Below are 26,047 nucleotides of genomic sequence, written 5' to 3' on the forward strand. Positions count from 1 at the left end.
TTCAGTTAAGCATCTACTTCTTTTCTTATTTTTTTCAGCATTTATGTATGTAACCTTTTTCTGCTTCTGTCCCATATTACACAGACCGGTTATGAGATTGGAATTGTGCGCCAGTTTCCATTTTCTTCAGTTCTGCAACGTATGTGTGTGATAGCAAAAACTCTCGGGGAGAAGAGAATGGATGCTTATATGAAAGGTGCCCCTGAAGTGATTGCCAGCTTGTGTAAGCCAGAAACGGGTAAGGGACGAGCTAATTTTTTTTTCCTGTGTAGCTCAGCTGTAAAGTGGCTAATTTTAATAACTCTAAACTCAACCTTCCTTTTTAAGTTCCTGTTGACTTTGAGAGTGTCCTGGAAGAATACACTAAGCAGGGCTTTCGAGTTATTGCTCTTGCTCACAGAAAATTGGAGTCTAAACTTACATGGCACAAAGTTCAGACTATTAATAGGTAAGAGTGATTTCACTTTTTATTCTTTAGCTAAGTAACAGACTTTAAAAGCTGCATGCTTTGTATTAATCACATACAGTTTACTTTAGTTTAAACCAATTACTACTCTTCTTTAGCTGGCTTCTGTATTGACATGTAGTTCTGTGTATTCATTATTTGTACTCTGGACAGTACCTAGGAATTTAAGACAAGGAGTTAGAATCTAGAGTAGCAGTGGAATACGTGAGACCTATAAATCCACTGAGTTTCATGTAAAATAAAATTGAGCTGCTTTACTTAGTGTATATTAATCTTTCTAGCTTTGGCAGTGGAATTTGTTTCTATGTTAAGGTTCAGCTAATTTGGAAAAGAAATCAGACGTGCATCCTCAACATTCTAAAATTTGGTTGTGAATGCTGTTTCAGAGCACTTTTTTCCAGGACTATCCTTTCTTTTTGAGAATGTAACTTCTAGAATGAGTTCTCATTGAAAAAACATACAGTTATGTTTGAGTAGAAACACAACTTTTATTTTAAATTTACTCAAAGGAAATAAGTATAAATGAATGAGAATGACGGTCTCTCCTGGGTCACTTTCTATAAAGTGAATTCTTCACACTTCATATTAAAATAAAATTTTCTCTTTAATTTGATAACCAGAAATAGGTTCTTTAGGCTATGTTGAATAAGTGTAATTCTTCCAATGTTCTTTTCCTTGCCTCCTTTTATACAGAGATGCTATTGAAACCAACATGGATTTTATGGGGTTAATCATAATGCAAAACAAACTAAAGAAAGAAACCCCTGCTGTACTTGAAGATTTGCATAAAGCCAACATTCGCACTGTCATGGTTACAGGTTAGCATGTAAACAAACATTCATATTCCAAAGATAAAAATTAGTCTTTTTTGGTCTGACTTACTTCAATTGTGGTGTTTGAAGTAAAAATTTTTGTGTCGGTAGACTGGGATTATACTGTCTGTATGCCAGAATTAAGTTTGTAAACTATTGTGAAACTATTCAGACCTTTCATTTTGGTTGAAAGATGCTTAGGCAAGTCAGAGGCCTGAAAACAGTAAAAGGGGTTAATTCCAGTTCTTTGAAGAAATTAACAAGTTACTTCATGTTGAATTGAAGGGCGAAAAATCTCTGGAGGTCTTTGTACTAGGGGAAACTTTAAGTCTAATCTCATAACTAGCTTTGAACAGGAGATGGAACTTCATAACCTCCTGAGGTTTTGTCCCTACTGTTTTGAGTTATGTTAAGTCACTCTGGATTTTTTGTTTTGTACAAATAGCTTCTTATCCTGCTTGTGGGCTGTGTTTATCTGTGCTAGGTTTTCTATGAGATATGAGCATTGGCTTTTTCTATATCACAAATATTACAACCTTGGAACAAACTTATAATGGGTAGCAACAGGACTGTTTATTTTGCATGACCTATAACAGTGTTTAAAAAGGGGTGATGCTAGTGCAGGTGAGGAATTTAACAGATAACCATGACTTCTGTATCTGTAGACTTGTTTGGCCCTAGGGTGTTACTGGTACATTCAGCAGTTGTCTTCCTCCTGGCTTAAAACAGACTTTGTTAGCTTTTCCTTTTGTGTTGAATATCACTGTATGCTGTTGATCCTTCTTTAACTCGAGCCTTTTACAATGCAATTATTTCACAGGGGATAACATGTTAACTGCTATTTCTGTGGCCAGAGACTGTGGAATGATTCTACCTCAGGATAAGGTTATTATTGCTGAAGCACTACCTCCAAAGGATGGGCAGGCTGCCAGAATCAACTGGCATTATGCAGATACCCTCTCAAGATGCACTAGTTCATCACCAGCCATAAACTCAGAGGTAATTTGAGCACTGTTACACCCTTAAGACTATAAACAGTTTTGCTGTTCAGTTTTTTCCCTTTTTAGTATTCCCTTAAATAGGAAATCTGCCATTAAGTAGTAATTCAAAAACGATGTACTACTTAACTTAGTTTTTTAAATATCAAGAAGTAGTAAAAAAAAAAAAAAAAAAAAAAAAAAAAGCTTGAGGAGCTAGTTCTTCAACTTCAATGAGAGATTTGATGTTGTAGCTGTGCAGAAGGTTTTTTCCACGTTTCAATCCATTAAGACTGCTTTTGCTAAATGTAGCAGAAATATACCATGTATTCTTGTTAGTAAATAAATGCTGTAGTTGTATGAGGTTTTCTTTCAATACAACTCTTAGAAGCATGCACTAGTGTGGTATATTGAGGAATAATCCTGTGTGTATTGTCTTGAAATTACAAAGTACCTATGTAAATGCACTACAGCTAGAAATTTAAACTACTTTTGATAGGATATTCCAGTTAAATTGGTCCATGAAAGCCTTGAGGATCTTCAGATGACCAAATACCATTTTGCAATGAATGGAAAGTCATTTGCAGTGATTTTAGAGCATTTTCAGGACCTGGTACCCAAGGTGAGCATTTTACTTGAATCTGAATACTTTTGATGGTGAACAGACTGTCCTGCTAAGCACTAAGAAATTTTTGTCTTCCAGCTTGTGTTACGTGGGACTGTGTTTGCTCGCATGGCACCTGATCAGAAAACTCAGTTGGTGGAAGCTTTACAAAATGTAGAGTAAGTATTTCTTTGAGTATAGAAAGAGATGGTGGGTTGACAAGGCGTTTGATGTGACGAGGAAGAAAAATCAATGTATGCCGATAACTGATACACTGAATGCAAGACTGGGCTAAGATCACTTCCCAGGGTTGATAAATAAGCCTATTAGCTGACCTAGAATGAGAGTACCACCATCTACTGGTTAGCTGTGGATATCAAAGTTGTGCGAGGTTCAGACTTTTCATGAAACTCTGTGTCAAATAACTAAACTAACTAGCATATTTAGTTATCTGATTGCTTGGCTTAGTGAACAAATGGATCAAACTTCTGTGTATTAAAGAAGTACTAATGAGATGTTTTCCATTCACTTATTGTCAACATACTGTCAGTCAGCATCAAGGCTCAAACTGTTAACCTAGAGATTTTTACTCCTGTGACTACTTCTTTATGATTTTTCAGAAGCTTTTTTTAATTTTATTTTTATTTTTTGACACAGGATTATTTTTTTTTTTTTAAATTTTGTAGCTATACAAAATAGTACAAAAGTCTGTCCTGCTTACAGTGAAGATGCTATAGACCTTGGAATGATAGAGGGCTGATTGCCAGGTTAATCAAATGAATAATGGTTGAGTCACATTACTTTTCTGTCTGCTTCCTTATATTTATAATAGGAACATTAATTGCTCTTAGCACCAAGAATTATTTATTTTTGCACAAACCCAGAGCATGTCAAATAATACAGAAGTATTTGGTGAAATGAGTTAAGCGTACTATGATTTGGGAATAGTCCAGAATCCTAACATCTGTTTGTTCTTCATAGTTACTATGTGGGCATGTGCGGAGATGGTGCAAATGACTGTGGTGTAAGTATTTCTATTTTGCGTATAGAACTGCTCAATTAAGTTTTACAGCTGAAAGCATGTTTTAAAATGTTCTTTATTTCAATACTAATTGGCAGGCGCTAAAGAGAGCACATGGTGGTATATCTTTGTCTGAACTTGAGGCTTCTGTGGCATCACCATTCACTTCCAGGACACCTAATATTTCCTGTGTGCCAAAGCTAATCAGGTAATGCCACTTTCTATGAGCTTAAACATGTCCCTGTAACTCATTTTATTTACCTTGTCTTATTATATGTTTGATGTTCCAGGAGGTCCTTTTGAAGTAAAGGATAAGCAGTACATTTTAAGTAAATGTTTCTTTACTGAAAGTACTTTGAGTAATAAGGACATGTAAAAGTATGATTTAGCATTTTGTTTTAAATCGTTTAGTCCACAGAAAGCTCATTTCTTAAAGAATGAGAGAGGGCTCTACGTGTTAGTACTTAATTTGATGTCTTAGTGACTATGGTTTCCACAAAGGCTGTGTGTAATTGCAAGCAGTAAAATTCTTCCTATGTCTTTGCTTCTCAGCACCATATTAAGGAGAAAACAAATTTTCTAGGTAGAGTTTGACCGATTCTTGATCCTAGAATTGGAAGGTAGATAATAATTTTAGAAAGAAGTCCACCAGAGAAGAACCTAATTTTATCTATGTGGAACTAACGAAGTAATGGATGTACAGAAACATTTCTGAAGTCAGTAGTTGTGACTGCATGGTCATTTAATACATGTAGCAAACCTGTGTTACACAGAAGCATTTACAGGCAGATCTTCATTTTAAAACCTCTGTTAGAAAGCCATGTAAAGGCAGAGAACATTGCAGGATGGTGGTGGCTCAGTTCAGTGGGCGTGCTTCTGATTCTGTATCTGAAATTGTACCATTCTGAACCCTGTTTTTTCTGTCTGAGCGCTTGTCTTCAGCCTAGTGTCTCTCACAAGGCTTGAGGATACGTTTAATTGCAGTTGCAGTTAATGTTTTGCTAAGTGGAGTGTAATGTCTTGTACAGAAAGCTTTCAACTTGCATGATTGCATTTGTTTTGACAGGGAAGGTCGTGCTGCTTTAATAACTTCCTTCTGTGTATTTAAATTCATGGCATTGTACAGCATTATCCAGTACATCAGTGTTACTCTGCTATATTCTGTAAGTATTTAATTGTAGTTAAGCACAGTGTCAATGTAATTCAGATTTGAAAGTTGATAAATATTTAAGAAATAGTTGCAATAGTTGCAAATTTCTTTGCGAATATGCAACATTCACCTTTAATCCAAAGACAGTTTTTAGAATGTAATGTTAGTCACAGCATTGTTTGCTTTTTTATGCTAACTGTTGGAAAAACACATTGATATATTTTAAAAAGGCAGTAATTAATGCTTGTGAATAGAGAGTCTCTACAATTGGAGTCCAAATAAACATATAAGTAAAAAAATATAAATTTTTGAATTATTTACAAATGGTCAACATTTTAAAATATTCTAGCTTTATTTTAGAATGGTATAATCCCTTTAAGTAGGGATTGAAATAGAGCAGCTACAGGTATAGCATTAGGAAGGAGAAAAAGTAAGAAGTATTTCCTTTTAATGTGATTGGACTCTCAGTATGGCATATGTGAGCTGTTTAATTGGATCACAAAATACAAATGGACCTTTTGAGCTGGAAGTTTTGACTAGTGTGTGACTCCATACAGAAGTTACATTATTTAGAGAACTGTATGCCTAAGCTAATATTTCATGGGTTTATAAGATTCAGTAATGTAAGTTTGAATTGAAACAACTTTCAATTACAAAAAGCTTGTGCACTTTGAAACGGAAATTTTCATACCTTATTGATCTATCAGTTGTAGAGTACTCAAGATTTGCAGATAAAGGAATCCGGTTTGGCAGGAAGCTGCCTGATGTATAGAGTAAAATATAAGCAACTGATGCAATAGAGTTTCTCTGTAAGATACTTTTTGGTGTGAAGAAATTACCAATGCTTCAGTTGTGATTTCTGTCTAGATCCTGAGCAATTTGGGAGATTTCCAGTTTCTCTTCATCGATTTGGCAATCATTTTGGTGGTTGTCTTCACTAGTAAGTATTGTGTTGAACTACCCCTGCTGGCTTCAATGAAGCAATTTTTATGTGGTCAGATTCTCTTCAACATCCTGCTGTTCACTGGAATAAGCACTGGGTTGTGTACAGTTAAGGTGTTACAGCTATTACAGTATCTGCATTCAAAAACAAACTAAACACTAAACCTCAGTATCAGATCAGATTCAGCTGATGTTTGTGAAATGCCCTCATGCAAAAAGCAGGTCATGGGCATGAGCTTTGAAAAGTAGCTCTTCACAGTACAGGAAGTCACAAATCCGTCCTGATGTGAGGAAACTGTTTTTGGAATCCAAACAGTAATTGTTCCAACATGATCTTTCTCAAATGTTTTGACTTCTCACATTTTTAGTTGAACTTCTGTCCAGAAAATGTTACACTTGTGAACTATTAACTGGTGAATTTCACATATGATCCCAGCACTCAGCCCATCAACTAACAGCAGAATTCTGTTTTTCAAGTTTAATAGAAATTGCTGCGTTGAAGCAATGGGAGGCCAAAATCAAGGAAGCTAGCTATAAGCTCTTGTGCCAAACAAATGGGAAGTTCACCCTAGAATTTTATAACTGACATATCTGGAGTTTGGCCAGACACACTAATTCCTTAAGTCTCATGGTTTATATTATTGTCCTGTGCTGCAAGGAGTAACTGGTTTATATAAGGCACTATGGCATTACTCTAGGGATGTATAATCTTTTTCAGGTGGTCTCACACTCCCAGTTTGGGACTACGCAGATAAATTTCTAAAGTGTAAAGCTCTAGAGGTTATGAATGAGTCGTTTTAATTCCACAGAATGTGAACAGGCTAACTGTTGAAAACCATTATGATGCAATATGTATTTTTTTCTTTCTTTTTACAGTGAGTCTGAACCCTGCTTGGAAGGAGCTTGTCGCACGAAGGCCTCCATCAGGTCTTATCTCAGGTCCACTTCTGTGTTCCGTTTTGTCTCAGATCATCATCTGTCTTGCTTTCCAAACCTTTGGATTCTTTTGGGTCAAACAGCAGCCCTGGTATGAACCTTGGACAACAGACTCTGAGTAAGTGTTTCAGTGACTCTGTACATAATATAGTAATGATCAGAAAAGGATCATCAGTAATGCTTTCTTTATCTACTTAATTTGGGTTTTGTAAATTAAACTTCTGTATGGCAACTTGTTAGTCTACTGATTTTTATATTTTTATTTTTTTGTTAAAAGCATGCTAATATATAGGAGCTATCCAATGACTGAGATGCAGAACTGGGTCAGAGCCAGATTGCAGGGTCTGAAGACTCTTTCTTCATCTTTGGGACAGTAAAGATTGAAATTTTCAGTTCATAGTTCAGACCTACTTCAACTTTATAATATAAAGTTTTGTTTTCCTGTTAAAGTTCCAGTAAATCAAATTCATATTTCTGAAAATGAAGAGGTGTTTTCATTTTAATATTTTTTTCTAGTTTACAGTATTTTCTTACCTGTCTTCAGAGTTTATCCACAGTGACAGTCCCTATACAGTTCATGTAGGGAACTTACAAGCTGGAAGCATAAAAGAACTTGAAGCACAGAATTCACAAAAATTATTTCCCTGCCATAGTCTTGAGTTTAATTCTTATTACATGTAGTAGGTGTTCAAGGATATGCTTTTTTATCTACTGCAGTAATTTGTTCTGCCATTTCTTTTATTAATGACTATAATTCAGCCTTGTTTGCCTTTTCTCCTTAACGCAGTGTTAAATGTTTGTGTTGTAGTGCATGTAATATGTTGGATGCCATAAACTCCAGCTCTGCACATGATGGGAATGAAACTGAAGATGAACATAACATTAAAAATTATGAAAACACAACTTTGTTTTTTATATCCAGCTTTCAGTACCTCATAGTGGCAATTGTCTTTTCTAAAGGAAAGCCCTTTAGACAACCATGCTACAAAAATTGTAAGTCCTTTCTTATTATATACAGCTATATAAGATGTTATCTTATTATATACGGTCAGGTAAAACTCCAAGTGAATTACTTTGTGCTTACTCATCCATGGCTTGCTTACAGTTCTGATGTGCTGCTTCAGCAAGAATAGGGTTCCTAGAAGAACATAGTACAATTGTCCTCTGGTAATCACAGACAGAAATAAGGAAGTATCAAACAGTGGTGTAATAGTTATTTTGTTTGTATAAGACAAGAATATCTATGTCTTTAAAGTTAATTATGTATGATATACTTTTAAAGTGAATGCAGCTGGGAAATCCTGTAAACGCAGGCAGGGCCATGGCACTGTCTGAAGTTTTCTCATTGACTCATGGCATTTCTGGCAGGTTGATATGACTAAACTCTTTGCTTTTTGTAATAATGTTAAATTGTTTGGCCTGTATGTTTGCGGTATTTGCTTGCTAATGTTTTTATAATTCTGTTGAAAATATATCCAGTATATTTTAATAATTAGCTGACTAGTCTTCAGAACCTTGAACTTGTCACTCTGTTTTGAGCTTAACTGTAACAAACTGGGAAAAACTGCTCAGTAGAAAGTTGTGTGCTTAGTTGTGGTCTATTAACAAATATTTTTGTTTGCCTGTGACTTACTGCATAACTAGAGACAAAGATATAAGCCTGTGTATGTATTTATATATATACATACATATAAAAATATGTAAGTGTATGTGTGTGTATATATATTCCAGCAATAAGGAGAGGATAAAGTACTTTGGGAGAGGGATGACGCAGTTACATAGCTGAAAGCTTGCTGTGCGTTTTCTCTGAAATCACTCTAGCTTTGTGGTCTTAACCTGTTTCAAAAGAAAATCAAACAAAACCAAAAAGAAATTAAAAAAAATAAAAATCCCAGCTCTTGCAAGTAGATACTTCGCTCTTTTTTTGTTCTGTCTCTGACTATTAGCGTAGCTTGTGTTGTGGGATAAAAAGCACCTTCATGAGGTTTAGATGCTGATACTTAGAGGGCAAACCTATGATATATGTAAGACCTGTCAAACTCTGACTGCGGGATGGTCTGAATAAAATGTTTTTTATTTTTTTTTATTTACAGTTCTGTTTGTTACTTCTGTGATAGTTCTTTATGTATTCATATTTTTCATCATGTTGCATCCCGTTGAATCTATTGACACATTTCTTGAGGTAAGATTCAGCAGATATGCGGGTATCTGTACTTCTTGGGATAACTGGCTGGGTGCCTCTTGAGCAAACCTGACCCTTTAGAGTTTTAATTTCCAATCTATGCGGGAGGGGAGGTAATTTACTCAAAATCAGTATGTAGAGAGACAACTGAAATGCTTAAATAAGCGTCCCTCTTTTTTGATAAAACTTCACATTGAATTTCCAACTGGATGAGTGATTAAAGGCATTAAAATGTTCTCAGGGAGACAAGAAGAATGAGAAGCAATATAACCTAATGGACTGGCATTAAGTATTAATGTTTTAATACATCTGGGTTTATGTGCAAATGTACTTATATATTTACATGGGCATATGGATCCATAACTTGGAGTCAGTTTGGAATAAGTTTTTAAATGTTTGTGGTGTTAACCTCTGGCAACTTTTTTCACAGCTCGTGTGTGTGCCATATGAGTGGCGCCTAAAAATTCTCTTTATTGTTATCATCAATGCAGCTGTATCCGTGTTGACAGAGGTAAGAAATTCAAATGGGAAAAAAAAAATACTGATCTATTAAGTGTTTTTCTTAGGGGCTTGGTTTGTTTTTGTTTAGAAGGTTTATCTTCACAGAACATCAGTGGAAGTGGACCACTGTTTTCTTTCTAGGTTTACATTTCTAAAAACATCCTTCCAGGCTGGGTTTAAGGCGTCAGTGTTTTCCATGTTACAGGCATAACTTTAAAACCCTTTTTAGTCGCAAAGAAAAAAAATTATTTCAACTAGTTCATAGGAGAATACTCTCCATATTTATTTGCTGTATTAAATCAAGTCAGAATAACATATTACTATATAAAATCATTATGGGAGCATATCTTCATTCAATTGGATCATAAACATAGCTTAATGTTCAGAATAATGCAGGTCTGTCTGTATAACTTGTCAATCTAATCTGGTCTAAGTGCAGAAGTTTGTGCAGATTTGCATTTTTCAGCCCTGATCTTGTCCAAAGTCAGTCATTCAGGATATTTTAACCCCTTCTGCTGTGATTCAAGAGTTAATGTGGGCAGAAACGTTTCCTGCCTTTTGTCCAGGTACACCGATGTTATTTCTGAGAATCTATGTTAAAAGAGACATATCTTCTAGGAAGTCTGGATGCAAAGCTAGTCATTTACTCCTGTGGTTAGTTCTTCCTGATAAAATGATGCCTTACTTCCAACCTGAATACATTTGGTTTTTGGTTGCAGCCATTAGTTATTTTTCTTCTGCAAGATGAAAAAGCCTTTTAACATTATCTAGTACTTACTACAAGTGTACATTTTTACTATATAATATTATCTGCACCTTCTCGTCAGTGTTTCTATTACTATGTGAGAGATTGCTATCAAGGTAACCAGCATAATGTTTGCTTGGATCATACCACTTTGGCCTTTGAAGATTACTACAGCATTAATATTTTTTCCAGTTGACCAAGTTTTCCCTTCTGTTCACAACATTAAAAGTAACATCAACCAAAGTTTTGAGGATACTTTAATAAAAGTGATCAAGGCTTTGAGATCAAAATGTGTTCCAAGTATAATGCGCAATGTATGCTATTACATTCTTCCTGATAGGAACATGTATTTCATCACTTTCATGTAAGTGATAACCTGTCTCTTCCAAAAGATGTGACAGTAGATACTAAATTATTCGGCCTTTGCCTTGCTGTTTACAAATTTATCTTTCTTTAATCATCCTGTGCCTTTCTAAGATTGTTCTGTAGTTACTTTAACCCTGTCTGTGATGGAGCCTTCTCTTACGTGCCCTTTCATGCCTCCATTTTTTTGGTGCTACTAAACTCTTAGTTTTCTTCTTTACCTCCCTTTTTGTGTGATGAATTTTGTGTATATTGCTCTCTGCAAATTATATAGAGAGTTATTCTGAAGCTACAGAGTCATGACTTTTTGTTTTTTTGATAAATTTGAAACCTCCTAGACTGACTTATTTTCCCTTCCCTGTTCCCCTTCCCTTTTTAGTAGAAAGTTTGATTTAAAACAGTGTGTTCCTCCACATATTAGTACTTGTCTCTTGTGCTTCTCCTCTGGCTTAAATGTTCATAAGGTTCTGCTCCAGGGCCTTGTTGGTATCCACATCCATCTGTAAACTTTGGAGTTCCTAGTATGCATGATCTAAGCAATGTATTTCCTGTAAAGCATTGCTTTCACAAAGTATTTCAAACCCCAGACTCTCTTCTTCCTCTGCAGGTTTTAACTGCTATCTTACAACGTTTTAGTTACTTTCATTAGCAGAACTGGTGGGATAATTTGTCATATTTCCTTTATGTGGAATTTCCTATTTATCTTGTTGCCCATACTTTAGTAGTGGAGTACAATTGTATAATTTGTTTTTTTGTGATTTTAATTGTTTGGGACATACTGTATTTGACTTAAAAGCCTGTTTCTTCCACTGTCACTGCTTAGTGCTTTGTTTAGTCAAAGAGAGGGGACTCAGCAGTTCCTCTCAATTTAGTGTCGTTGGAAAACTCGCTTAGTATTCAAGTCCTGTCTAGTGATCCTCAAATCCCACACCTAATTTTACAGTGCACACTTTGCCTTTCATAATTTCATCCTTCTCATGTCCCACCTTTTGAACTGTATTTGTCCACCTCTAAGTGTACTACTCTGGGCTTCCTGAAGCTTTTTCATGTGGTGCCAAGTCATTAGCTCCAGTGTGTCATGTAGGAAATGCAGTCTCTTTCATTCCTTTGCGTCCAGCATAGCTCATTGCCCTCCTGGCCTTGTGTCCCTGCCTGCATTTTCTTCTTAGACTTTGCACTACAGAGCTATTGAGTGGAACAGTCTACATTCTAAGTCTTAAGGAAAAGCTGCTCTTGGCATCTTGTTATTTCTTTTAACAAGGACTCTGTAGGTGTATCACCTATACTTGCTTCTGCTCAGACTCATTCTTTGGTAACTGCCCCTCAAGTGCCTCATAATGATGAGATACGGGGAAGGATTCTATTTACCTTCTTTTGTCAGGCTTCCCAGTTTGATGCTTTTGTCCCTGCTTGTGTGTAGTTTTTGTAGTTGTTTCTACAGCAGGAGTTATTTCCAAATGTGGTTGTTCCAAACCTATTTACTGAAATGCTGTGTGAAGCTTTTGCTCCTCCCGTGTGGATGCCAGACTAGATTTGCAATGTATGCACATTGTTTCTACCAGGCATTAAAGCCCATTATAAAAGTCTAGTCCATCAGCTCACTTCTTCAACGGCAGAAGTTAGTCAGATGTCAAACACAGATTCTGTTTGAAGATCAGAGAGTCATAGACTCAAGGCCTTGGAAGACGCAGGTTCACACCTGTATGGCTACATTTGTTCAAGGCTCTGAAGTGCACCCACACAGTCATATGAAAATAACCGGATGTACAGAGTGTGCTGTTTGACTTCCACCCTCTTTTCCAAAATCCAGAACTACTGGTGAAACCGCTAGAGCCACCAGAATTCCTACTGATGGCTCAGCTTTGCCACATGGAAAGCTTTTCTGTGAAAGCCAAGGGTTTAAGACAGACAAAGCACAGCTATAGGATGAAGTATGCTGTGATGTTAAAGATGGTTTGAGGGGAAATGGCTTTAAGGACTGAAGTCTGTGGTGCTTCATGGTTTTTTTTAGAGCACTGAAGCACATTAACAACGTGAATTAATGAATTTTACTTGTATTGGTGGATGCAGTTTTGGTCATTACTGCTATTGTTTTTAAAGTATGTGTTCATATTCTTATATCTCATGTCAGCACTTGAAAATGTTTATCACTTAAGTACTGACAAATAACGTAAGCTCTGTTTTGCCTGGCACTGAATTAGTCTATCCTTAACACGCTATTTCAGGTTTTATTTGTAATGTGCACACTAACAACCAATGATCATAAATTTTTTTAATTCTTCCTACTCACTGCAATGTCTCACAGACTGTCCTCCTTGATATGATCCTTTGGAAGGTTGTGTTCAATCGAGACAAACAAGGAGAATATCGCCTCACCATACCCCAGCCGCCTCAGGTTGGAGACTAGTATTTTGCTGTCATCATTTGAGTGCATGCACATTAATTCAGTTTTATTTTTTTTAAATGTGTCTGTTGTTTTATCTGAAGCTGAAGGTTGTTTAGATTTCTCTAACTTGGATATTAAAAGGGAAGGTTTCTGGTTTTGTATTTCTCTTCTTGTTGACACAGACTTTAGATCTGTTTTCTGAGATTCGAGAAGCAAACCCAGAGGACTGCCTTTAAGACTGTCCTCACTTTATTATCAGTTTGCATGTTAGCAAGTTTTGTTTGCATTGTCACAGATCAGCATGATAGGGCTGGAAGTATCTTGATTTGCATGGAAGCAGAACTGCTGACTCTGGGTCTAACTCAGTTCTTTATTAAATTAATTTGATTTAGTATCTTAGAACACTGTGAGAGCAGTAATTTACGGTAGGTAAAAATGAAACAAAAAAGGTGGGTAGGTTAGAGTACTTTATTACTACCCCAGATAGTTAGATAGTTTAGGATAATCCAGGTCTTAGCTTCTGCTTTTCAGGTAACCATGAATTTTAGATGAGTCTGCCCCTCTGTCATTAATCCGTGAAGGAAATCTATGTGAATCATGTATAAACTAGCTTTTTCTTTTTTAAGCCTCTGACTTACTGCTCTTAGCTGGTTATATGTGTTCTTGCTAAACATTACATTGGTTTATTCTGTAGCACTAAATTTTATTAAATGAATTCACTTCAGGAGTGTGTTTGCCTTTTTGAGGCTGTTGAAGAACAAGTTGTGTGCTCACTGAAGAATGAAAGTTACGCTTAAGACTCTAGTTTGGTTTAGTTCACCGATTTATTGATCTATATTCAGAGCATGAAGAAGACCTTAGAGAACGTCTCTCCATTAAAATGTCCGCTGTACAGACTGCAGGCGCTGTCTGGGAAGTGAGACGAGTCCACTCCTGAGAATGAGGACTAGTGTTTTTCTCCAGCTAGTTAAATTACGTGTATTAAGGACCAAGAGAATACTGAAGTTCTGTAATTTGTCTGTTTTAATAAGGATTTTACCTGCCTATGGGACTTCCCTATTATTGAATACACTGTCAGGTCTCACTGTACCAGCAAGTTAAATTCTGCCTCTTGTGGCTGGCTGGACGCCCTCAACTAAAAAGAGTTTTGAAACTGAAAATTTGACTAAATTTTCTAGACTAGGCTGATACTCTTCAATAGTACCATCACTTAATGGTGGTTATTTTACTTGTATTTATTAAAACTATTTTAAAATATGCATGAAAGCTGTTGGTGACATTAGATGTTGCTATAATACAGAATACTTGTATTTTCTTAATGTTTTTAAAATGTCATTAGTACTGTATTATAGAAGAGATGACCCAACAGAAGAGCTTCTTTACTATATTTTCTACATCCCATGTGACAATGGCACAGTAACGTAGAAGCTAAAATACTAGATTTTTTTCTAGTTAGTTACTGTTGAATTATTTTTTTCTATGATAACCTAACTTTAAAATATGTTCACTTCTGCAGGAGGCAGTGGATCGCTGTGGAGTCTGTTTCCTTTCTTCCCTGTTTGGTTGCAGAAAGAAGGCGCCAAAAGCCAAGTATATGCATCTAGCTCAGGAACTGATGGTTGATCCAGAATGGCCACCAAAACCCAGAACAACAACGGAAGCTAAAGTACCATCCCAAGAAAATGGTTCATATCAAATCATCACTTTAACGTAACAGTGGATCTTGGTGGCATGTATCTTTGTAGTATTGAGAAGAATGTAATTTTAAAGCTTTATTTGAAAACGCTGTATACTAAATGTCAAGTTCTAATGCAGATTTTTCCAACTGTTTCATCTCTCTGAATACAAAGTTCAGAGCCAGACATCTTACGAATATACATTTTAAAAATGTAGGTTACTATAGGCAGAAAAAAGAAGATTGTGTTTCCTTCCACCTTTCAAATTTCATTATTCTTAAACAAGATGCATCTGAAGATTTAAACTGCGGGGCAGTTAAAAGGTTCACTTTATTTGCCTGGAGTATCTTAACCATGGTTCTAACTTGCTTACCTGGGCTCGTGTTAATATAAGGTCTATAATGTAATGGTTTCATGATAGTACTAGAGGCACATAATAACCAAAACCTTGTCATACATTTTGTTTTGGTTTGTTTTCTCTTTAATATTCACTGCTGAAAGACTTCGTGCCTCAGAACGGTTCTAAAGTTTTGGTGTGTGTACCTCTAAATTTGTCTGTACTAGTAAGGAGTGTTTCCAGGTATAATGTTTGGGTTTTAGTACTTCAGTCTGCCACAGCAGGAACTGGAAATGCTGTAGAAGCAATACGCCCCATCCTTAAGAAGAAAGCACATTGCTTTCAAGTGGGTTCTTAGCTGCTTTTCTAGCTAAACCTGAGGAAGGGCTTCAGTGAACTTCAGAGGAGGAGGCATTTGGCTACACTCTTAAAATTGTTGGAGAAGGAAGGCTGGAGAATCTAACACTTCATTCTGTATCACGTTTTATCACATTTAGCTATGCATTTCTCCACAGACCTTGCTTTTGCCAGCAGAAGGGCTGGTTTATCACTTTGTGGACCATGTTTTATTTGTAAATCTTAAGGTAGTTTTTCCTATATTCCTTAAAGGAGTAAGGCCAGAGTTACTGCTGCGGGTGGGGTGGGGGGTGGGGAGGAGGAATATTTCCATATGCCCGTGCTTGGGATTCGTGCATGTTGAGAACATCTGCATTTCAAAGAGTCTGCCAGTGTCTTAAGTACTATATGTAGCTGTACGAAACAAAACTAAGAAACAATAGATGAGCTAAAGTCTGTCTTGCTGCAGAGCTGTAAGGCTTATGTGGACATTATTTAAAAAAAAAAAAAAAAAAAAAAAAAAAAAAAACACAGACACAAAATTGTATCACTAATAATGCTGCTTAAGCACTTTGGATAGCGATACATGATTTTGCCATTAGGTGGTGTTAAAACACAAGACCACTAGAAAAATAGGTCTGCAGTGATGTAGAACAAGGCATTGTCTTTACATGCAAAGTTTTTAAGTCTTTTTCCATTTCCTTTTTTTTTTTTTTTTTTTTTTTTCCAAAACCACAAATGACGTATCTCCAAACCATCTTCAACTTACTAAACTTTCAGAAAAATCTTTGGTGTCTTTGGGAAGATGATAAAAATACTGACTTGTGATCAGTCTGTTCTGACCAGATAGAACTGACTGGTTCAGTCTTCAGTAACATTTGGGAAGGGATCTCGGATCCAGATGAGTCGTGATACTTTAGAGACACTTTAAGGAAAGAAATTGGGTCCTTGAGAGCACTCGTGTAAAGAGTGGAAGGAGGGCCCTGAGCTCCCTGACTGGCTGGGATTAATTTGAATTGTGTGTATTTGGATTATGTATTTATATATTTTTTTTAAATTCCTGTGGAAATAATTCCTTTCCAGGATTGTTCTCATAAGTGGAATTTTTCAGGTCAAGCCTAATTTCCATGTGCTTTTCTGTAAGACAGAATAGGCAGCATCTCCCACTGCTCATGTTATGGTTTCTCCAGTGTCGAACATGCTGTGCCAGTGGGGAATTTAAAGTGGTGCTACATGGTTTGGAAGACTTTTTTTCTGGAATTTGGGGGTTTAAGTTATTAGCACTTGCTGCTCATAAATAGTGTGCTTATGTGCTATCCTCCAGTCCAGCTGTTGACTCTTCCTGATTTTTTGTTGTTGTTTGTTTTCTCGGGGGTGGAATAGGAAGAAAGGGGAAGTGCTTTTTTTTAGCATTCATTCAGCAGAGCGATGTACAAGCCTTGTTAGCCTGGCTTCTCAGGGTTATTAACTTCGGACAGCATTGGTAGCTTTTAAGGGGTCTGAGATCATGGACTTGGATAAATTTGTTAATCATGAACTTGAGTCAGCTGGCCGATTTTTGTCAGTGTTGATTTTATGAAATATTTGTAGCATGGAATAATTGATGAAGAATTCTTGGCTGCGTAAGTAGTATTCAAATTTAAAGAAAAATAATACTTTAATTGAAAACTCTTGTGAAGCTATGCATCTTGGACCTGGGAGCTGTGACTTATCCTTAAATGCATAAGGTGTTTTTTTTTCCATTTCATTTCATTGATCATTATAGCTTGGTTGTTCCAACAGAAAGTGAAAGAAAAAAAACTTTCCCTCTAATATACTTTTGCTTAATTCCTTCTTTGAACTGCTAATTTCTCTCAGCTCATTTGGTTTTTGCAGCTAATCTTTCAATCATTCTAATTCATTAGACTTATCTACAGGGTGAAGAGGGAACAGCTTATTAATACTAAGGTGGGCTTGTCTTCAGAGAACATGTTAGGGCACTCATTTTAAAACCAAAATTGCCAAGTGTCTCCACTTGTTTGAGTGGTTAACAGGTCATGAACTTATTAAATTTGAAAATTTTGCAAATGGGAGTTAGCTTCCTCAAGGTTTGCATTCAGAATTCGTAAAAAGTTCTTGAGGTTGCGTGCTTGAGCTGTGACCTATTTGCTTCTGACGTTTAGTCAAGCATAATAAATCAGCTTTTCCAAGGGTTTTTCTTCTTGTTGTAAGTTCAGCCACAAAATGAGCTTTTGCATCTTCTGCAATTTCTGGGATTGATGCCTTCCTGCCCAAGAGCTGAGTTTGGCCACCTATAATTTTTCTCATTTTGAGCAATTTAGTTTTTCTGGTTTTCAGAAATGCAACAAACTAGATCTGAACTAGCATATTCAGTTTCTGCTTTGAAGTAAGATGAAATTCATATTGTAGTGAAAAATCTCTTCACGTGTTCATCTTGGATGTCTGAATTCAGGTGAACAGACCAATTTAGTGAGCTCCACTAGATACTTGGTAGACATTTTTCTTCCTGCTGTATATTTTGGCCTTATGTTGAGGAGTTTGATTTATTAAATTATTTGTGTATGCAGACTTCAATCTGTACGTATTTTACTTTGATGTATTAGGATTTGTAAATATTTTTTTAAAAAAGTAAATATTATTTATGCACATACCTAAAGGACTGGTCTACCCAGCAAAGCAATTGCTAAATAATAAATGTTACTTTTTAGAAGTAAATTGCAAGATCATTAAATTGTATATCCCTCAGGGTTATTTTTAAAGTTTTTTTTTCTGTTCCCTTCAGATTTAACTAGCAGTAACTAGTTTCATGTAATATAGAACTAAATCTACTGTAAAAAGAAAATGCTGCGAATAATGCTTGAATAGAAATGGCTAAAACACCCACAGAACTGACTGGCCATATTCATTGTAACTTTAAATTGGGAAATTTTACTGTTGCACTTTTTAGAAGTTGTTGGATTTTTAATTCTATTTATTTTTTCTTTCTTCATGAAGGTTGTGCTGAACAGTCATCCCAAATCGGGTTAAAAAAAAAAAAAAAAAAAGAAATCTTGTACTGTATCTGTGTATACAGTATAATACTTAGCAGATGTGGAGTCCTATTTTATGCTGCAAATTTTTAATGCTTATGTTGGTCATCACAAATTGCGAGAGCTAAAGTTCTGTAGGATTTCTCCCGTGAAATTCTGAATTGTAAACTTAGGTTTTTGTATGTCTAAGGGAAAGCTGTGGGTTTTTGACAATTTTTAAGAGTCTTGAATATGTTGATTTTATACAGTAAAGCTTCAGGTTTTTAAAGCTATTTTCAACAGACTGCATCATCTTTGATAATTATGTGAACGAGAAACTACTCAGTTTGTCGTGAATTTCTGAAGCCGAACACAGATAAAAAGATTCATCGTTACAGTGCTCTCTAGAAGCTCAGCTTTGTTTTTATTTTTAAATCTGAACTGATACATCTTTGTATTTAAACTATGTATTGCTGCTCTAGAATGGTACCCTGTTGTCAAGAAGCATACATAAAGAACTGTACAATAGAATTGTAAATACCATTGTAAATCATTTTTGTGACTGAAGCTCTTTGAAAATAAAATTAAAATGAAAAGATATTTTAACTCTTTTCATTAGTTTCATGAAATTGTTTTTAATTACTCTTACACAATAAGATCTACTCCAGAGCTTGCTGAAGAACATCAGCTTACTCCCGCTGATGTCATTGTGTTGCTCAGTGACTCTATTTTTGAAGATGGGGGTGGCGATGTATGTATGCCATGTGTTAGCGGTGCATGTGGGAGCACTGCTCTTCTGCCATACAGTACTAGCAGCCTTAACTTCACCCGCTGCCTTACGAAAGCCTTTTTAAAGCCAGACCTTTTACACATGAGAGACTTGTTCCTACCTTCTGCCATCCGGATAGTCTTTCTGTTCTTTGATGCCTGGGAAGTATTATCTTGCAAAGACACTTGAGTGAATGATCCTGGGTGTGAGCTGTTGCTGTTGTCACAGTCATCTTCACAAAAATGCACAGAAATAAAGATGTCTTTTCCATTTTGCAGCTTACCTTTGTTTAAGCACTCATTATTTTCAACATTATTTTCAACTTGAAGACAAGGTGTTTGAAATGCCTGGTTAACAAATCGCTTAATTACAAAACCTGAATCTTCCAATTTAAAGCTAAGATTTTGGTAACTTAAAACTTTTCTCTCTTCAGAGTCCTTCAGACTTTAGGTTTTGTTGGTCTGTGACTGCAGAAGACGAGGGAAAAACAGAAATCAAGTGGGTCAACCCTGGACTACCTGGCCAGAGCATTCAGTAAAAAACTTCATTCCTTCCTCAAATTGTTTTGATTCCAATCCTGCATGAAGGGGAAAGAGCAGCCTTGTGAAGGTACATATCAATTGCACTTTATAGTTTAAAATTAATGTGTCCACTCCTATGACACCTAATGTGTCTGCGTAGCACACTGCTACACATTTGGAATTTCTTACCAACCATAATTCATGCTGAAATACAGATTTCTGACTCTTAACCAGATCTGCGTTGTGCTAGTTGAGGTAGGTGCTCTACTCTCACTGCCGAAGAAGCTACAGGTGTGTTGTGCTGTTGCATTTGTTGAGATTTCAGATTTACTCCTGTTTTGTAGTGGTCTCAAATTCTAATTTAGGAGTTGCGTACAACCTATGGGAACTAGTTGCTCCTATATGCTGAGCATAGGCAAAATCTGCTCTGAAGCTTGTAATGTCCTTTGGCTGTTCATGGTAGTTACACAAATATGAGTGAAGTGCTGTTATCTAGAGGATGCGTTTTGCTGTTTTACTTCCCATTTAAAGTGCAGAATCATGGTGAAGCCCAACTGCCTGCTATGCTTCTGAGAAGTTCCTCTGAAAAGCAGATACGTTTCTAAGGTAGAAAGGTTCAAAATCATTCTTACAAGCTTTCACATTCATCTGAACATGAAAAAGGAAATTAGGCACCATGTTAAATTTCTAAATTATTATGCGTGGTGGCAATTACTTGGTGAGGCGAGATTCCAAGAATGTCTTAAAGATTGTTTGATGTGGAAAAGTACTTTGGAAGTGTGAAATCTTCGGGGTTTTTTTGTTTTCCTGACTTACTGCCTCATTTGAAGAGGTCTAGAAAGCCCAGTGAGAGCTAGCTTTGCAGCACCGTGCTGCCAGCAGTTGATATCACTGGGTGCCATGTCCTCTCCTTCCCTGGGAAGGGATGCTGATTTTACCAGTCTTCAGTTCCCTGAATCTAACAAACAATCAAACAAAAAAGGGCAACAGGAAGTATTATTATTGAGGTAGCAGCTGTTTTTGATCCATGGCTGTATGCTCTTGTCAGCGGTTCAGACACAGGAGCTCAGCTGTCCCACCTGACTTTATTTTTCTTTAAGTGATCAGCTTTGTTCATGTCTCTCAGGCTCATTCATGACCCTAGAAAAGGGTATGCTGGGATGGAAGCCTCCTCTCTCCCAGTGTTCCCAGTGCTAAAGACTGACACAGTTTCAGCAATTCCAGTTATATCTACAGCAGTCCCAGTTGCTGCTTCTCCTGCAGATCAGCCATTTCCTTGACTTTCAGGTTTCTGATGCATTTGAACTTGCTGATTTCACTAAGTGGGGGCAGTTCTAAAGTAATTCTAAACTGTGAAGGATTTCTGTTTGACTTGGTCTTTGAAATATTATCATTACAGCTACAATGTTTAAATGATTTGCTTTCCTGTTCCTCTTTTGTTTGGGAATATATGCAGCTTTCAGACTGCGGGGTATATTTCATGCAGATCCACCTTTACTGGTGCAGCTTCCTAGCTAGCGTCATAACAATTCGTTCCTCTCACTTTGTTTCATTATTTCTAATACTTCTGATAATTTAGTGTTGTGTTAGGTTGTAGAGATGAGACTCGTTCATTGTTAGAGGCTCACTGCTGTCCTTTAATGGATGAGCTCTTGGGTGTTTTTTCAGGCTACATCAAAAATAGTCTGCTGCTTCTTGTGTGTTCTTGAGCTTTTCCAAGAAGTGATCTCTTACAAATGCTGAGAAATGGTCTAGCAGAACTGTGTGGCGTTACTTAAAATATCACAGGAGCTGCAGGATGCCCTTTTTACCTCCATTATCTATTTTTGCAGGCTAGACTTTATTTTTAAATTTTAGATAACATACAAGGAAAATATTGTTGGTGTGGGACCTTCTGATCTTTTAAGATTTTCTGTGTATAAAGGCGTAGTGCTTTTCTGTTCAAATAAATACACGCCTTTTGATTACTTAAGCGGTTTCATTTTGATTTTCATACATTTTAATTATACTTGACTAGTACAAATATTAATGGAGAGTACTTGATTTACAATAGGGCTTTGTCTCTACTCTCCATGTAAGCTGAGCGCCTTAGAAATATTTGCAGTCAGCAGCAATAGATTTTTGAAGTTTGTTCTCAAGCCAAGAGAAATTTCATACGTATTTCCACATCTTATGGTATCTTCACACAGTTTTGTCTGCTAAGTTATTAACTATGTGTGATCAAATCCTGACGCTCTCTTATCTCTTGCAACAGCTAATGCTTCTGGTGCTTCAGCAAGGATGTTGATGTTTCATTTGTCAGTGATGATCAAGCTTTTCTTCCAGCTGGATGCATCTGTTTGTCCTGAGAAATGCGACTGCTCTTTCAAAAACACAATTCATTGCTCTGGCCCTCACATAAAAGACCTGGAATCATTAAATCTGCCTCGCAACGTGACAGAAATTCACATAACAAACACTAATGTAACACACTTGCAGGATGTTTTTTCTAGGATGGTAGCGCTGCAGCATCTCATCTTATCTTCAAACAACATCACTCTCATTTCACCAGTGGCTTTTAAAGGTTTGAGAGGGCTGAAAGCCCTCAGACTCGTAGATAACAAGCTGGTTGAACTTCCTGCGGAAGTGTTTGATGACACGGTACACCTTCGGCAATTGATCATTAAAAATAACAGGCTGAAATCCATCAAAGAGAATCTGTTTGACAGACTAGCCAGTTTGGAGGAGCTTTTCCTGAACAAAAACCAACTAACAGCACTTCCTAGTGGCGTGCTGAAGAACCTTGCCAAACTCAAAGTACTGAACTTGTCAAGAAACTTTTTGGCAGTACTGCCTAGAAATATATTTAGTGCATTAACCAGGCTTGAGAAGCTGATACTGTATTTTAACAGGCTCTCTTCAATAGAGTCTGGTTTGTTTGACAGCCTGAGGGAACTGCTGGAGCTCTTCCTGCATTCCAATAACATCCAGTCCATCGCCCCTGATGCATTTCATCGACTTCAGAAGCTTAGAAGACTAACACTCTCCAGAAACAACCTCGAGGTTTTGCCTCACGGGCTCTTTCTGCACTTGCATAACTTGTCTAAATTGACCTTGTACAGGAACCCACTGAAGTCTCTTCCAGAAGTATTGTTTGGAGAGATGAGGAATCTTGGTAGCCTGTGGCTGTATCACACACAGCTCTCAACGATACCAGATTTTGTGTTCAGTAACTTGACAAACTTAGAGCTTCTCGTGCTGAGTTTTAATCCAGAGCTCTGTGTTCTCCCTAGGAATGCATTCAGTGGTCTGAAAGAACTGCGGGGCCTTTCTCTGCATACAAATAATATTTCCAGTCTGCCAGAGGGTATCTTCCTGGGCCTCCAGAAACTGCAGAACGTTTCCCTTTTTGATTCCAGGCTTGAGTTTCTTCCGAGAAACCTCTTTCATAATCTCAAGCACCTTCAGAAAGTTTACCTCAATAGTACCAAGCTGCGGTCTCTTCCTGGAGATTTCTTTGTCACCTTACCTGGGCTGCAAGAAGTATTCCTTGATGGCAACCCTTGGAGATGTGACTGCCAGATTCTTGGCTTCCAAGAGTGGCTCCAGAAGAGCAAGGAGATAGTGAAAGAAGTGCAATCTCTAGTGTGCGACAGCCCGCTCTCCCTAAGGAACATCTCTCTGGTGGCTCTAACAGATCAGCACCTGCAGTGCCTGCCAGCCACAGCCACCGCATACCAGGCATTCAGGTCAGCTTACTCCCAGACCGTGACTTCTCTTGTGACAGAGCACTTGAAATCATCCTGGAAGACAACCCTAACAGCAGTGTCCAACATGGATACCAGCACACCCACATCAATTCCTCTTGCAACTCCAGGTTTTACCTATTCACAGGCTCAAGGTGTTGAACAGTTAGGCTTTCACATCTCAGATGTTCCAGCCCGAACTTCTCCCAGCACCATAGTAGAAACCAACAGTGTCAGAGGAACAGATTTAACCACTCTTGCCTGGTGGGATGAGTTGCCAGCCCGCAAGAGTGCTGAGCCACTTATTAATAGCAGTGTTGTCTATTGTTGGCTATTCTTCTGCCTTCACAGTTTGGTTTTAGCACTCCAGACTGTCACCGTTGTGCTCAGTCTTTGTGTGGTGGGCAAAATCAGGCAATTCTTCCACTCCAGAAAGATTCCTGCTCAGCCTGTAGTTCTGATACATTTTCTAAAAAGATAGAGGGTACCAGCCATAGAGAGGGTTAGGAGCATTGCTCTGTTCAATTTGAGCATTCGGGCGGTTCACATTTGGTTCAGATATGGATTACAAATCTTTACAGCAAGAACCATAAATGCTGTGTCTGTAAAATATAATTAAAACGTGCTTTTATATACCTTACGGTGCTTGCCAAAACAGATTGTTATCACTGTATGTTGCCACTGCACTTGGTGTACAAACTCAGAGGGAGAGCTGACAGAAAAGTCTTGGTCATCTCTGTGTGGAGCTCAGGCCTTTGGTCAACGCGGTGCTGGCTTCCTGCTGCCCTGCCCCTGCCATGCACCCCTGCTTACTGCTCTGCTCATGCTGCTCCGATGGGAGAGGCGTTTCTGAGTGACTGGCTTGTGGGAACAAGTTTCCATTTGGAAGGAAAAAATGGGATCAGCGTAGGGAGGCTTCCGTGGGAGCACTGCTGTAACTTGTTTAAAGGTTGCCTGTAGGACTCCAAATGCTGTTTCGCCTCTTACTGCCTGTAGTGGTTTCTCTTTCCTGAGAAAACAAATGGTATTTTGGGGACTACATGCTGGAAAATAGCTTTCAAAAAGGGCAGGGGAAGGGAATGGAGGCGAGGGGGGAGAATGGTATGTCCTTGTTTTTGCTTTCTATTCTCAGCCCCTTTCCAGCATGTAGGAGGAAGAAGGTGATGTGCATTACCATTCACAGCTGATAGCGTTTTCCTCTTTCTTAGTCAGAGGAAGCTAAGAAAGATGTTGGTCTAGAAGTATAACCTTGGTGAATTCTGCTGTTGGTTGGTTTTGAAACTTTGTACCATCACTACAAATCTGAATTTTAAGTACATGTCTTCATCCTTAAATTCTGACCAGAGGCTTGAAAATCAGGGCTGTATTTGCTGCACGCTGCGGTGTCTGGAAGCTGGAGTACAAGGCAGGTGCACAGGACCAAAGCTCAGCTCGGCAGCAGCGTGGCTGGTCGCAGAGTTGGCACTGACAGTCCCTCCTGTCTCGGCTGGCATGCAGCACAGCGCAGGAGGCTGGCCTGGTCTGAGGCCCTGAGGTGTCAGCAGTGTTTGAAGCTGGCTGCTGCACATACGCCTGTCTGACTTCAGCAGGCAGTAGCTGTGGCTTTGTCTCTCTGCAGAGAGTCAGAAGCGAGCTGTGCTTTGTCAGTCACCTGGTGTGCAGGCGTGAGAAAAGCGTGCTCAGTCCCAGGGCTCCTTACACCTTCCTGGGATGCAGCCTTGTGCTCTGACTTCCAGCCCTTTCAAGTGTTTGATGTATAAAGGCAGCCACTAGACATCAGTGTGGGTTCTGGTCTTCCTACTGAATTCCTGATGAATATCTCGAATGACATGAATATTCTAGGTTGTAAGTAGACTGGTAGCTGTCGGGTGGCGTGTGCTTCTTTGGTGGCTCTTAGATTTAACTATAGGTTTTTATCTTAATTACGTTACTTAGCTTGATCTTAAAAGCTCTGCCCTTGTGCTCAGAACCTAGGACTGGATTAAAGAGCCCCTGGACGTGGCTCCCTGCATTCTCAGGTATGAAACCCTGTTATCTAGGAGTCCTTTTGTAGCCTTGCTGATTTTTGAACTAGAGGCCTTTCCTGGGGTGTTAAGTAGCAGTTGTCTTGCTTGTGAGGTCTAAAATTTAGCAGGCCGAGCAGTAGTTAAAGATGTCTCTAAAGGAGGAGAAATGTGACTTAGCGCAGCCGGTGTGAAGCAGACGGGTTAGATTCATGAACAGAAGCCCCAGAATATTTTACTGCAACGTATTTAAATGGGAAGCACAAAAACAACATGAAAGCTTTGGGTGGTGGTTCTGGCTCGTTGCATGTTAGCACTTAAAAAGAGGCAATTAGTACAAATTTAGGTTCCTCTCGGACAGCTGTAATGACCACTTAGCGTTCTGCCAGCTCCAGGGCTGTCATATGGGTGCCACGCAAGCATCTGCTTTCAGCAGGCAGGAGATAAGTGTAATCTGGGCTAGCAAGGAAATTGTACAAGCTGTGCTGGTCACCGCTTTCCTTGGCGCGGTGCTGAAGGAATGGGCTCACGGCATATGGCACTTGGATGCACACTGGTTTGTAAGAAAAAGCGACAGTTTAATTGCT

General features: G+C 37.9%; 2 protein-coding genes across 4 annotated transcripts in view; both read left to right on the forward strand.

The window, feature by feature from the left end:
- ATP13A3 (ATPase 13A3) overlaps positions 1 to 18,514 on the forward strand; it is a 55,507-nt gene extending 36,993 nt beyond the window's left edge. For 2 of the 3 annotated variants that reach the window (XM_082767655.1, XM_082767657.1), the window contains 16 exons: positions 85 to 238; positions 328 to 448; positions 1,160 to 1,284; positions 2,099 to 2,277; positions 2,755 to 2,877; positions 2,959 to 3,038; positions 3,841 to 3,883; positions 3,979 to 4,088; positions 4,947 to 5,043; positions 5,898 to 5,970; positions 6,849 to 7,026; positions 7,717 to 7,901; positions 9,002 to 9,090; positions 9,521 to 9,601; positions 13,005 to 13,094; positions 14,602 to 18,514. In XM_082767655.1, coding sequence (XP_082623781.1) covers positions 85 to 238; positions 328 to 448; positions 1,160 to 1,284; positions 2,099 to 2,277; positions 2,755 to 2,877; positions 2,959 to 3,038; positions 3,841 to 3,883; positions 3,979 to 4,088; positions 4,947 to 5,043; positions 5,898 to 5,970; positions 6,849 to 7,026; positions 7,717 to 7,901; positions 9,002 to 9,090; positions 9,521 to 9,601; positions 13,005 to 13,094; positions 14,602 to 14,799 — 1,926 coding nt within the window. In that variant the 3' untranslated portion in view covers positions 14,800 to 18,514. The remainder of the gene's footprint in view (positions 1 to 84; positions 239 to 327; positions 449 to 1,159; positions 1,285 to 2,098; positions 2,278 to 2,754; positions 2,878 to 2,958; positions 3,039 to 3,840; positions 3,884 to 3,978; positions 4,089 to 4,946; positions 5,044 to 5,897; positions 5,971 to 6,848; positions 7,027 to 7,716; positions 7,902 to 9,001; positions 9,091 to 9,520; positions 9,602 to 13,004; positions 13,095 to 14,601) is intronic. The other variant, XM_082767656.1, reaches the window with a different exon arrangement.
- Positions 18,515 to 19,537: 1,023 nt separating this feature from the next.
- On the forward strand, positions 19,538 to 24,077 carry LOC309881501 (uncharacterized protein). Its single transcript, XM_082767557.1, has 2 exons — positions 19,538 to 19,820; positions 21,987 to 24,077. The coding sequence occupies exons 1-2, from the start codon at positions 19,793 to 19,795 to the stop codon at positions 23,936 to 23,938; spliced, it is 1,980 nt and encodes a 659-aa protein (XP_082623683.1). The 5' UTR covers positions 19,538 to 19,792; the 3' UTR covers positions 23,939 to 24,077.
- Positions 24,078 to 26,047: the final 1,970 nt, after the last annotated feature.

Source organism: Aythya marila (assembly GCF_965140915.1).
Source record: "Aythya marila genome assembly, chromosome: 9".
NCBI classification, from domain to species: Eukaryota; Metazoa; Chordata; class Aves; order Anseriformes; family Anatidae; genus Aythya; species Aythya marila.